The sequence below is a fragment of the Ascaphus truei genome, chromosome 15 (genome assembly GCF_040206685.1).
Source record: "Ascaphus truei isolate aAscTru1 chromosome 15, aAscTru1.hap1, whole genome shotgun sequence".
Lineage (NCBI taxonomy): Eukaryota > Metazoa > Chordata > Amphibia > Anura > Ascaphidae > Ascaphus > Ascaphus truei.
In genome coordinates this window covers 51792349-51805374 of record NC_134497.1, presented here as the reverse complement: position 1 = coordinate 51805374, position 13026 = coordinate 51792349, and the positions used below count along the sequence as shown (strand labels likewise).

The window sequence follows — 13026 nt, the reverse complement described above, 5'->3', positions numbered from 1 at the left end:
TTATCTGTCAGCTGAGCAGAGGTTATCCTTCCTTCCCTACCCCTCCCCAACCTATCCCACGGTATATATGCATACATGTATGTCAAGTTGATTATTTCAATTGATAATTTGAAGTCAGGACTATTTTTGTGTACACATGTGAGTATCGTGAGCGGAGTGATAGATATAAGCTGTGGGTATATATATGAGCCTGAACAGAGGTTAATAGAGCTAACTACTGTATGTGGGGACAGTTATACTGGTTCTCTCCTAGTATAGCAGGCATACCAGCCCGAGAGCAAAGTAAATCATCTGCATCCCTTGGTATAAATGAATAATAATGTAGCCAGGATGTTACTCACGATTGAGGTGTTTGAGTCCATCCTCCGGTGCTTGCCTCCAGCCAAACAGTACACCAGGAAGATCCAGGAAAAGGTGCAAAAAGCGGAGCACAACATACAAAAAACTGGGGCTAAACAAGAGTGTAATATTGAAAGAGAAGTAACCCAAGTGTAGCACTCGAGCTCACCCTCTGGTGGTAGGTGTAGTAATTAAAATGTAATCTTTATTATGCAACAAATAGGTAAAATAATGGGTATTAAAATGACGAGCTGAAGGTATACTGAATCCAAAGACTGATTACCGTATAGGCTCAGGATCCGGAGATCATAGGTGTGTCAATAGACCATTGCTAAGACTCCACTAAATAGCAGTCCTTGTAGAGGATCTGTTAGCAGGGAAGACGTTCAGGGAATTCTCTAACTTGTAGACAAGATAAAGTGTGCTGTAAATCAATCAGCAGACATACTGATAAACCAATTAGAGTATAGGTAAAATAGTTTAATTTACAGTTACTGGTATGGTTCTTGTGGTACCTAGTTTATAGTATATTAAGTATACCACAATTCAACCAGTAAGTATAATGTGATGGATCAAGGCTGATCTGTATCCTCCAAGTATAAATGGTAGTTAAAGTATGAGGTTATCTACATCATGATTTTTTTTTTTTTTAAATAAATCAGTTGTGTAGTATTGGATAATACTGGGGGTTTTTAAATATTTTTTTTCACTATGCCGTTTTTAATTAATTTTTTTTTTTATGTAGAAGCTTCCTTGGGTTGGACTTGATACTGCTAGTATTGGAAGAGCTCAGTAAAGTACGCACAGACATTTCCAGTTTTTAATCCGAACACCTTCACACTCTTTCCTCTGGTAGTTCTACTGACTGCATCTCACACCTTACTATTCAAACAGCTACAAGGAAGAACTAATCAAATCCAAATGAGGAATTAAACTGTTATGTTATTCATCTTAGATTACAATGAGCACCATGTCTACTGGTGGCTCCCATGGTTCCAAGTCGGGTTCCATACTTCCTACCTCCCATAGACCCAACAATTGTTTTGGCAGACTAAGAAATCACTTTCACTTTCTCTGACAAACTGGAAAAGCCATTGTTCACAGTGACCCTAACCTGGGTGACGTCCCCTCTATCCTTTTTTCCTCCCCCCCCCCTTTTTTTTTTAAAGCCAGAACACAGCTTGACAGGAAAAAAATTCAAAATAAACACCGACAGAGGTAGCCAGGGGTGCTCTCTAGAGAACCACCAAAGGTCTGCCCCACCTGGCTTACAATTTTATCCTCCCATATCCTGACTGAAGTTGAAAACTATTAAATACACATTTTTGTTCACTAGGGAAAATGTTTTTTGTCCCCTGCCAGACCCACTATTCTAGAACCTTGCAGAACTAGGAGTACTTTTGACACACTATCCACCTAGCAAACCTTTTATTAGATTGTCACCTCTAGCTGCATTTCCACTTCCATAATTGACTATGATCTATCTAAAACAAACCACACACCAAAATCTAGCCAATAATCCAGACCTTGTCATACACCCCACTGACAAATGGTGCATTGACTGTCATAATTAAATCCTTGTACAACTGGTTATCCACCATGTTCTATCTCAGGGGTGAGCAAACTTTTTATGCCGAGCCCCCCTTTTTATCCATGAAATTTCTCGGGCCCCCCTGCCTGATGTAATCAAAATCCCATGAAAAAAAACCTTTATTAAACGGTATACAATGTAAATACAAATATGTCTAAGGCCGCGCGTATAGTGCCCGCGACGTCACCCGTCGCCGCTAGCGAAAGTTGTATTTCGCTTTGCGGCGGCGGCGTGGGCGACCAGGCCATTGATTGGTTCAGGGGCTGTCACATGAGGCGACAGCCCCTTAGAAATCAAATATTGCCGGCTTCAAAAAATCACGTTGCCACGTCACGCTTACTATAAGCGCACGAGGCGGCGGCGACAATGCATTTGTTTTCGGGCGACGTCGCGTCGCCGGCACTATAAGCGCAGCCTAAATACTTACATACTTCAACAGCTCGTTCTTGCAAAATTAGGCTGCGTCCACACTGCCGCTGAGAGCGGTGACATCACCAACTCTCCAAGCATGAGCACAGGGTGTCCTGCATAATTTTGCAAGCACGAGCGGGGAAGTGTTTACACTTTTTTTTATTATTTCTGTACATTCATAGTGTGATTGATATAGTGGCAGCCTAACCTCTCACATGAAGAGGATCGCAGCTAGGCAGGTTGCCAGCGGAGGAGAGCAGGACCACAGCGCTATTGTAGGCAGACACCGGAGGGAGGGGCGTTTGACATCACAGCGCTGGGGCGTGCTCCTCCGCGTACCTCCGAATCACGTGGCCCCACCTGCACTATTCTATTTGGCCGCCCGCGCACATCTTTTTCGCCTGCGCAACCAGGTTTTTTTTCTGCACGCGCCCCGCCTAAATAATCTTGCGCCTGGGGCGTCCCCCCCTCAGTTTGTGCAACGCTGCATTCAATCACAACACCCACAACCAACACACACACTCAATCACAACACACACACACACAACACACACTCAAATCACAACCAACACAGCACACACTCAATCACTACACACACACAGTCACAACCAACACTCACATAATCACCACCAACACACACAACACTCAATCCCAACACCCACACCCACAGACAACCAACAGGCACAGCGCACACACACACACACACACACACACATCCACACATATATACACACAAACACACACACACACACACATCCACACACACACAACAATCCATATATATATACACACAAACACACACACACACACACATATATATATATAGATATACACACACACACACACACACACACACACATTCACATACTTTATATATACACACACACATACACATACATATATAGATACACACACACACACATATATACACACACACACACACACATACATATACACACACACATATACATACAAAACACATACACACACATACATATACACACACATTTCTACATATACACACACATTTCTACATATACACACACACACACACACACACACACACACACACACACACACACACACACACACACACACACACACACACACACAGTGGGTGGAGGGAGTAACTAAACCTGCTCTGGTCCCCCCATGTGCTGCTGAAAACGGCCGGGTAAAAGACAGGAGGAGGAGAAGGGCTTGTCTGTGTGCAGGGAAGGCCCCGCCCCCTCTGCAAGGCCCCGCCCCCTCTGCAAGACACAGCAGAGAACTGGAAGCAGCCTCTGCACGGAGCTTCTGGCACAGCTCTGCCCGCCCCCAGGTTTCCCCGCACGCAGCCTGCGCCCCCCCTACATAATCTTGCGCCCCCCCAAGGGGGCGCGCCCCCCAGTTTGCGCACCACTGTTCTATCTGACAACTATTGACGGTATTTTATCCCGGACTAAGGTTGGGGAAGATACCGGTGGCAATAAAAATACCATGGCAATAAAAAAAACGATGCATACTGCAGGAGATGCAGGGGGGGGAGGAGTTGCCTTGGACTCCCAATAGTCCAGTTGAAGGTATTGTGGGGGGAGGGGGTTAACTTCAACCATGTGTTCAACATAGTATCTAAATAATACCACAGATTTCCTACTCAAGCTCTGACATCGCTCTAATTTTTTACCCCAAATCATTCTGGTTACACTTGTTAAATTAAACAAATAAATACACAGACATCGTACAGTACATGACAAAGGGATTCAAACTGTGAAAACACTTATTACCAATAAACCCATGTACAGTGGTGAGAAATGTTGTGAACCCCTTAGACCAAGATCCAATAACATTTTAGGTTTGAAATGTGTGAAAATCCGGTCCTAATAAGATAACTTGATCAAACAAATGACAAAAATAATACTGTTTCAACATTTATCCACAAATGATTCAACATTCAATATCCATGAGTGAAAAAGTATGTGAACCTTGAAATTCAGTACCTGGTGGCACCCCCTTGAACAGCAATGCGTTTCCTGTAACTGCTGGTCAGTCTCTCACATTGGTTTTGAGGAATTTTGGCCCATTCTTCCTTATAGAACGGCTTCAACTCAGTGACATTTGAGGGCTTCCTTGCATGGACAGGTTGCTTCAGGTCCTGCCACAACATTTCGATGGGGTTTATGTCTGGGCTTTGACTAGATGATTCAAAAATGTGAAATTTATTTTTCTGCAGCCGTTCTTTTGTAGATCTACTTGTATGTTTAGGATCATTTTCTTGCTGCATGACCCGCTTTTGCTTCAGCTCACGGACTAATGGCCTGACATTCTCCTCTAGAATCTTCTGATGCAATGCAGAATTCATGGTGGTGTCGAGGATTTGCAACCCATCCAGGTCCTGAGGCAGCAAAGCAGCCCCAAACAGTCACACTCCCACCACCATGCTTGACGGGATGAGATTCTTTTGTTCGAACGCTGTGTTTGGTTTTCGACAAATGTAACGTTTCTCATTCAGACCAAAAAGTTCTACCTTTGACTTGTCTGCCCAGAGCACATTGTAAAAAGAACAGGGATAAACAGCACTCCAATTGGCAATCAACAGATAAATATGCAGGGTGCACAGGGAAACAGGGAGGATCCTTAATCCTCCAAAAATGTCAGGAAAAAGGGGGGGGAGGTCCCAGCACTCACTTACGAGAAACACAGGGAGAGGAAAACAAGGAAAACCACAAAGGGGAGGTAGGGGGGGGGGGAGACAGGGAAAATAGGGGGCAACGTTTCGGGGTAATAACCCCTTCCTCAGATTCTTGGAGTGGCCTGCAGATCCTCTGGGGTTCTTTGTGATTTCCTGGATGATTTGCCGTTTTGTTTTTGGAGAGATTTTGGTAGGACGATCGATCGCTCCTGGGTAGAGTGACTGTGGTATTGAACTTTGTCCATTTGTAGACTGTGTCTGACCATTGATTGGTGGAACCCCAAATTTTTAGAAATAGTTTTGTAACCCTTTCTAGAAGAGTACCAATAACTGCTTTTCTGAGATTTCTATTTATCGTGGCATGCCGTGTTTCCACACACCTGTATGGTGAAGACCAAACTCACAAAGTTTCTGATCTTTATATAGGGCGGGGCCTCCGAAACTCACCTCTTACGATCTATCTACTGTCATTATTTAAACATCTGATTCTAATTATCCCTTTTAATTTAGCTGATATAACCAGGTTTTCACTTACGTTTGCACATAGCCTGACACTTACTGTAATTACTCATTGTCTAATTTGTACATAATTTTGTTTCAAAAGACATGGAATTGGTTAATATAAACCCTATTGGATATTTAAGAAAAAACTGGTTTTGATTCAAGTAGGTTATGGAAAAACTATGGAATTTACTTTACCACGCCACTGTACACAGGACCCCTTGTTGAAATGTTTCACATTCCTTTGGAGTTGACTGTTAAAAATAATTTCCGTTTTCAACAGCAGTATTACCTTAAAACCTTAGACACGGCAATCTTGTCCAATATAGCCCCTACTTATGCTAATGCCTACATGTACTACTTTGAACGTAAACCTTTCCTTTGCAACCTGCTTGTTTTCTAGTCGCATCATAGACTAAATCTTTCTGCTCTGACATGGTACCCAGGAATCAATCACTCAATTAAACTCTTTGAACTCCCCTCATCAAATTCATTTTAACAGTTGACCTCTGAGATGCACTAGCTAGATGTGACAATCCACCACTTCTGACTTACATGCCCTTTACACTAAGCCAACCGACACAATACCTTACTACTGCCATCAACTTTCCACTTGCCACCACTGAAATCCGGCTCTCCACACTCCCAGATGGTACATATCCTTAGAATCATGAGTTACCCAAACCAAGGCAGATATGCCATTATACAAATGGATGACGGCTTTCTGGAAGGTTAGTACTGTGCAATAAAGCCTTGGCAAGTCTCTGGTGCCCTGATGATTGCAACATATTCCGTGAAATCCGCCAAGAACACTGTTCTAGTTTGCCTCTGATCGCTAATTGCACTTTTGAATCATAGACCTATGTTCTGCAACTGATGCAGTAAGGATCCTAAGGCCATCCTGGTAAAGAGATCCTGTTTCCAGCTATCTACCGACTGTCACTTTCGGCTACCTCATGACTAGTACCTCCTTGAAACACCCACACAAAGGCTATCCCATGAACATTAACCACCATCTATCCTGCTTATGTCACCACATGGTGTATATATAATAATATCACCCCTGTGGCTTATACTACGTTTACAAAAGTGAGCGTGAAAAAAAACAAATTATTCTTCAGAAATCTTCCATCAGATCAGCCCTTTAATCCAAAAGTATCCAGTTGCCACCCATTTCCATCACCATGGCCATCATCTTCCAACTTTGAGGTACATGGAAACTGATCAAGTCGTGTTACTGAGGTGAGGAAGCAATCCTCTTATTACATTGCAAAGCATGCTGGATCCATTGACTGGACACTGTAGCATCGGAGTATATGACACACTTAATCTCGGATGCTTCATTTAATTGCTTGGTGTCACACAGGACTAATTAGCTCTGTCAGGCAACAATACTCTAGTACTCCTGAGGCTGTGAAGCAGGATAATCTGCCTGATGGACTATCAGGGTCACCATCTTATACCATATCCCCATTCTACAAGCTTCTTGTGCCTAGTTGTCACATGCATTTTTAACTGTTCTGTGGCACAGTTGGGTGTGACTGCCCGCAACCACATTATGACGCGGTAATCTCATCTCTGCGTTGACATCACTTGAGTGGCCTTTAATCTTTCACTGGACCTGAACCAAATCACGAGGTGTTTTTTTCCCCTCTGGATTTACATCAATACTCCATCTGCTGTGGTGATCCTCATCTCAATATGGCTCAGCTAGTCCTTAGATTTTGTTTGTGGTTTTGTGTTTGTGAACTGTATTTTCCCATCTGAGAGCAGCATCTTCCCATTGACTTTTGCTATGTTCACCTTTCTTTAGTTTCATGATGTGCACATCACATGGACACCCTCACTTTGCTCCCTATGCCAACACCATCTTTCCGGTTTCCAGGAACCTGCAGACTAGGTTGTTGCTTTTTACAAATACCCCACTTGAAAGATTTTGTGTGCTTGCAACTGGAATTTGTGCTAAATTAGTGCATAAAAGCGCTGGTGTCACAACAAATACAATAATTACAATGTGAAAAACGTTAAAGTCCCGTTCGTTGAAGTCCAATAAGCTGCCTTGAAAAGTCAGGCTGGCTCTCTGACAACCAGTTGGATAACTGTAAAGAACAGACCTTTCGGGCGCTTGAATAACAGAGTTGAATACATTCCTTAGAGGAGTGTCTTAATTCCTTTGAATCAGCTGTAGATCATTACACCTCAGGGAATTAGCAGACAAAAGAAACACAGAACATGCCACCGTAGTGTATTATTCTTCGGATATATAGATATCTAATAATCAGGGACAATGACAGATAACTAAATGGTATAGAATGTAATATATCAATGAGATGAATGCAATAAATTAATATAAAAAAACTGTATCAAACAATCTAACATATATAGCATACAATTATACACTTGTGCATACAACATATAAATGCACTGATTCTTCAGTCCTTCTCAGGATGTGGTGTATACAGCTGTAAAATTACTTGTCTCCGTCGGGTGGAAAAATGAGAAAACTACTTGCAAAACGTAACTAGGACATAAGCCTTAGTGGAAGTTCATTAGTGCTCCTGATCCAGGGTCAGTCAGTGAGGTTCCATCAATCTGGTGGGTGTGTGTCTCCGACTCCTCCGACTTACTGCCTGCTTGTCCTCTCCTGTTGACGTCCCGACAAATCTCCTTCAGGTACGATGTCCGTGTTGTGCCACAAATCCTACGCATTTCGTGACTCAATATCGCGGGTCTCTTCCTCGGGGTATGCACTAGAAACTATTGTTAGGCTATTTAAGCCATGATTAATATCAGGTGGTGTATAATTATGAAACCATAATAAATATGTGAGCAGTTCTTTCCATGTCCTCATATAAATATACACCTATAGTAGATATGTGATAGACTGCCCCATATCATATGTTCGTTGTGAGACACTAAATATATATCTTAATTCTTCTGGGATTTTCATTAACCTTTAAAATCCAATATGGGTTTTGTGATGTTAAATTAAAATGCAAAATGTCTTTCGCATAAACAGAATATCAAGGATCAGATGATGTTATGCAACATCCATAAACACGATTTTTCGTAAACACAGTTTAAACAGGAAATGTAAACCTATACATGAAATTGGTGGCAGGCTAAATCAAATTTCACAAAGAGAATTTTATTGGATCTTTGAATTAAAAACGTTGACACCCCAAGGACTCAACGTTGAGTTTGATTTGGCAGCATTTCTGAAGTGATGAGTCCATCATAATACTACTAATAGTTATTTTTCTTGTGTAATTAAGGTTCCTTAACAAATCACTTAAAAATTATTTAAACATCTACTAAAAATTAAAAATGATCAAATTAAAACATTTAAAATCATCTAATCATTTAAAAACAATTTCAAGAATAGTTGTCATTGGAAAACATAATACTGATTGTTTCTACTGTTATTGTTATTCATATTAATAGCATTAATGCCAAATAAAACATCCGATATGGGCTGATAAGTCCTATCGGTTTATACCATCTATGATATATAGGTTCCAATACAATCTATGTTTAAATCATACAAGCCACTATGATCATGGGTTCATATTTGGTATATTTGATATGTCATTATTAACATCTGCCACGCAGTCAGGCTAAACTCATAGAATAGAATGTATCAATGTCATTAGGGACATATTTTGTTTGCCTGTCTTATATCTGTGGTGCATTTATTGCATACACTGTGCCTATTACAGTATATAGCTCTTGCAATTTTATGTATATGTTTACATTTCCTGTTTAAACTGTGTTTACGAAAATCGTGTTTATGGATGTTGCATAACATCATCTGATCCTTGATATCCTGTTTGTGCGAAGGACATTTTGCATTTTAATTTAACATCACAAAACCCATATTGGATTTTAATGGTTAATGAAAATCCCAGAAGTATTAAGTTATATATATATTTAGTGTCTCACAACGGACATATGATATGGGGCAGTCTATTACATATCTACTATTTATATGAGGACATGGAAAGAACTGCTCACATATTTATTATGGTTTTATTATTATACACCACCTGATATTAATCATTGGATGGCTTAAATAGCCTAACAATAGCTTCTAGTGCATACCCCGAGGAAGAGACCCGCGATATTGAGTCACGAAATGCGTAGGATTTGTGGCACAACGCGGACATCGTACCTGAAGGAGATTTGTCGTGACGTCAACAGGAGAGGACAAGCAGGCAGCGAGTCGGAGCCGCACGCCCACCAGATTGAGGGAAGCTCACTGACTGACCCTGGATCAGCAGTGCTAGTGAACTTCCACTAACTAAGGCTTATGTCCTAGTTACGTTTTGTAAGTAGGATTATCATTTTTCCATCCGACAGAGACGAGTAATTTTACAGCTGTATACACCACATGTCCTGAGAAGGACTGAAGAACCAATGCATTTATATGTTGTATACACAAGTGTATTAGTGTATGCTACAATATATGTTAGATTGTTTGATAGTCTTTTATATTCATTTGTTGCATTCATCTCATTGAGAGATATTAAATGTTATACCATTAAGTTATCTGTCATTGTCCCTGACTATTAGTTATCTATATAAATCCGAAGGATAATACACTTCGATGGCATGTTCTGTGTTTCTTTTGTCTCCTATTTCCCTGAGGTGTAATGATCTACAGCTAATTCAAAGGAATTAAGACACTCCTATAAGGAATTTATTCAAGCCTGCAACTGGAATTCACCTCTGCTTACAGCTGCAGACGCTAAATGATATTCTTTTGGTTGAAGAATTACATTGGCGTGTTATACATAGAACCTGACAGTTGTGGACGGTGTTTAGAACTTACAGACTGCTTTATTGGGCTTCTAGGCATCCTTTCGTTTAGACCCCTGACTATTTGCATTGTTTCTTAATTTAGATTTTAATATAACACATGCAAACTATTGTGATTTTTTTTTTACTGATCTCTTTTGGCATTTGTATTTTGGCTGATAACTCTTAAGTTCCCTATTCTTCTCCTCATTGTATTACAAACATGTAGCGGTCATGTGCGGTTTTGTTTTATGCAAGATAATATCCTCATAGCCTTTCTAGCAGAAGCCTGCCAATGAGCACTATTACTAAACCTACTGTCTACAAGCAGTCTTAAATACTTCTCCATCTAGCATTGACTTAATTTGTTCCCAAATGCATAACCTTATATTTATCTCTATTAAACCTTATCTGCCATTTACCTGCCTGAGTTTCCAGTTCATCCAAGTCCTTCTGTAGAGAAATTACATCCTGATGATTTTGCTACCTGACACAATTTAGTGTCATAAACAAGGATGGAGACTTTGCTTTTCTGCCATCCTCAAAGGTCATTAATAAACAAGTTAAAAGAGCATTGACCCCAGTATCGACCCTTGAGATGGCTGCTTTAAGCGTTTATCCATTACAATGAATAAACGGTTTCTCAATATTATGGCTAACCCTGAACTTGTTTGGTCCTCTGCTCTTATGTCTTACAAGCGATCCCTGCATGTCACTCATTACTCCTCCCCCATTAAACATCCTAAAGTGATATTTTTTGCATTCCTCCTTTTCTTTCTGTTTATACTGCAGATGTAAATAGATGTAGCCGAGGTTCCTAGGAACCCTTGGTTGCACGACCATCTATAAAGGGTTCCGTGCAATTTTCAGGTCATTTGAAAATTGTACCAAATACAGAAGAATTTACAATGCCTCTGATCTCAGATGCGCTATTAGAGAGGGTTGGGGTTCCTTACAATGCCTCTGATCTCAGACGCGCTATTAGAGAGGGTTGGGGTTCCTTACAATGCCTCTGATCTCAGACGCGCTATTAGAGAGGGTTGGGGTTCCTTACAATGCCTCTGATCTTAGACGCTCTATTAGAGAGGGATGGGGATATATAATATAATTATAGGGTTCCTTAACCAAAAAAAGTTGAAAACCACTGATGTAGACATTACTTCAAGTAGCTACTGTACAATAGTGATAGAGGTGCTCCACTGTAGATGCTTACAAAAAAGAATTGCCTCTTCTGCTTTGTCCTGTCATCAAAGCCTTCTATGGTGTGACAACCCCAATTATAAGATGGTGTACCTTCTCTAATTTTTGAAACTTGACACAATTTATTTATTTTTATATATATATATATATATATAATATATATATTATTCCATGTGTTTATGTATGATATATTTCATGTGTTTGTATGTAGTTCATGACATTGTTCACCCCAAATAACACAACATATCCCAGTATTCATAAGGTTCAACAGTAATGTTGGTGCAGAATATGGGGCACTATCCCACCGTAACACGTGTGAGAATAAAAACTGGTGTATATCTATATATATCTCTCTCATTCAATAACATTTTTATCACCTTTACTTTAACAGGTCGAAGAAGCAGTCGCCGTCCTTCAAGCACATCATGCCAAAGACAGTCCTCATAAAAGTGGACCATCTCTCATATAATCAACGTCAAACCGTTAGCCAAAGTATCATTACACAGCGATATCCTCTCTAAGCTGTGTGTAAAAGACCAGAAGATTGTATGTATTTACAGTATATATTAATATTTTCTTTGTGTTTGTGTGTCAGTGCGATATTATGTAAGATAAAATAAATTGTATTTCCAGACATAAGCCTCAGACACAGACTACATTGCAATAATTACAGAAATTAATTTTGGGGGGTTTTGTTTGTTGTTTTTGTTGTGCATTAAAAAAAATTTGCAAACTCAAATGATTTTCCCTTGATAAATAAGTTGTCAAGTTTTCCCAGAATAAATGAGCATTTGTGATCATATTTGACAAAAGTAATAACAATCTTAATTATCAATACTCTTGGATTCAGTGTTGATTTTGATGCATTTAAATGATGCAAGTAGTCCATTAAAATGTATCCTGTCATGCAGAAAATCTACACTTCTCCAGGGCTAGTACGTCTAGCAGAACCATGCTCTGCATCCTTAAATTGTTACAATTCAATGTTGGTCATCCCTATTGTGAGGTATTATTGTATTGGATAAAGTTCTCATGTAAACCCATATCTGCTCGAGCTGCCTTCTTGAAGGCCTAATATTGATTTGTCAACATAAGCATGTATATAATGTCATTTATATATCAATTATTATTAAGCAACCATTTTAAACCATATGCTGTACATTAAAACGTTTAATTACTAAATATACCTGCATAAAACCTGTTTCACTGCCCACAAAATATTATTCAAAAATTCTTGCCCTGGAGAACTTACTATTTAATTCTCACGATCTCAGATAAAGGTATGTAACTGCTTTTCTTAGTCTCCGGATCATAATCTAAGGGTAATTTATTAACCACAAGGTCTATCCTTCTTGCCTTCTGCATTGTGGCAAGTTTGAATCGAGAGTAAAGGGTGCCCTATTGATGGTCTGTTGCTGTCACAGATGGGCACCCCAGTTCTCGCCTTTATTCATGTAGTCTGTCTCTTCAGTGGAGCCTTTTTACTAACTTTTACCTTGTAGGGAAGTTCTCTTTG

General features: G+C 40.0%; 1 protein-coding gene across 1 annotated transcript in view; it reads left to right on the top strand.

Annotated features, from left to right (window-relative positions):
- Window positions 1-12155, top strand: part of LOC142466940 (embryonic polyadenylate-binding protein) — a 94670-nt gene extending 82515 nt beyond the window's left edge. The window contains exon 14 of the mRNA XM_075572594.1: window positions 11902-12155. Within this exon, the coding sequence (XP_075428709.1) occupies window positions 11902-11979 (78 nt within the window). The 3' untranslated portion in view covers window positions 11980-12155. The remainder of the gene's footprint in view (window positions 1-11901) is intronic.
- The last annotated feature ends 871 nt before the right edge of the window (window positions 12156-13026 follow it).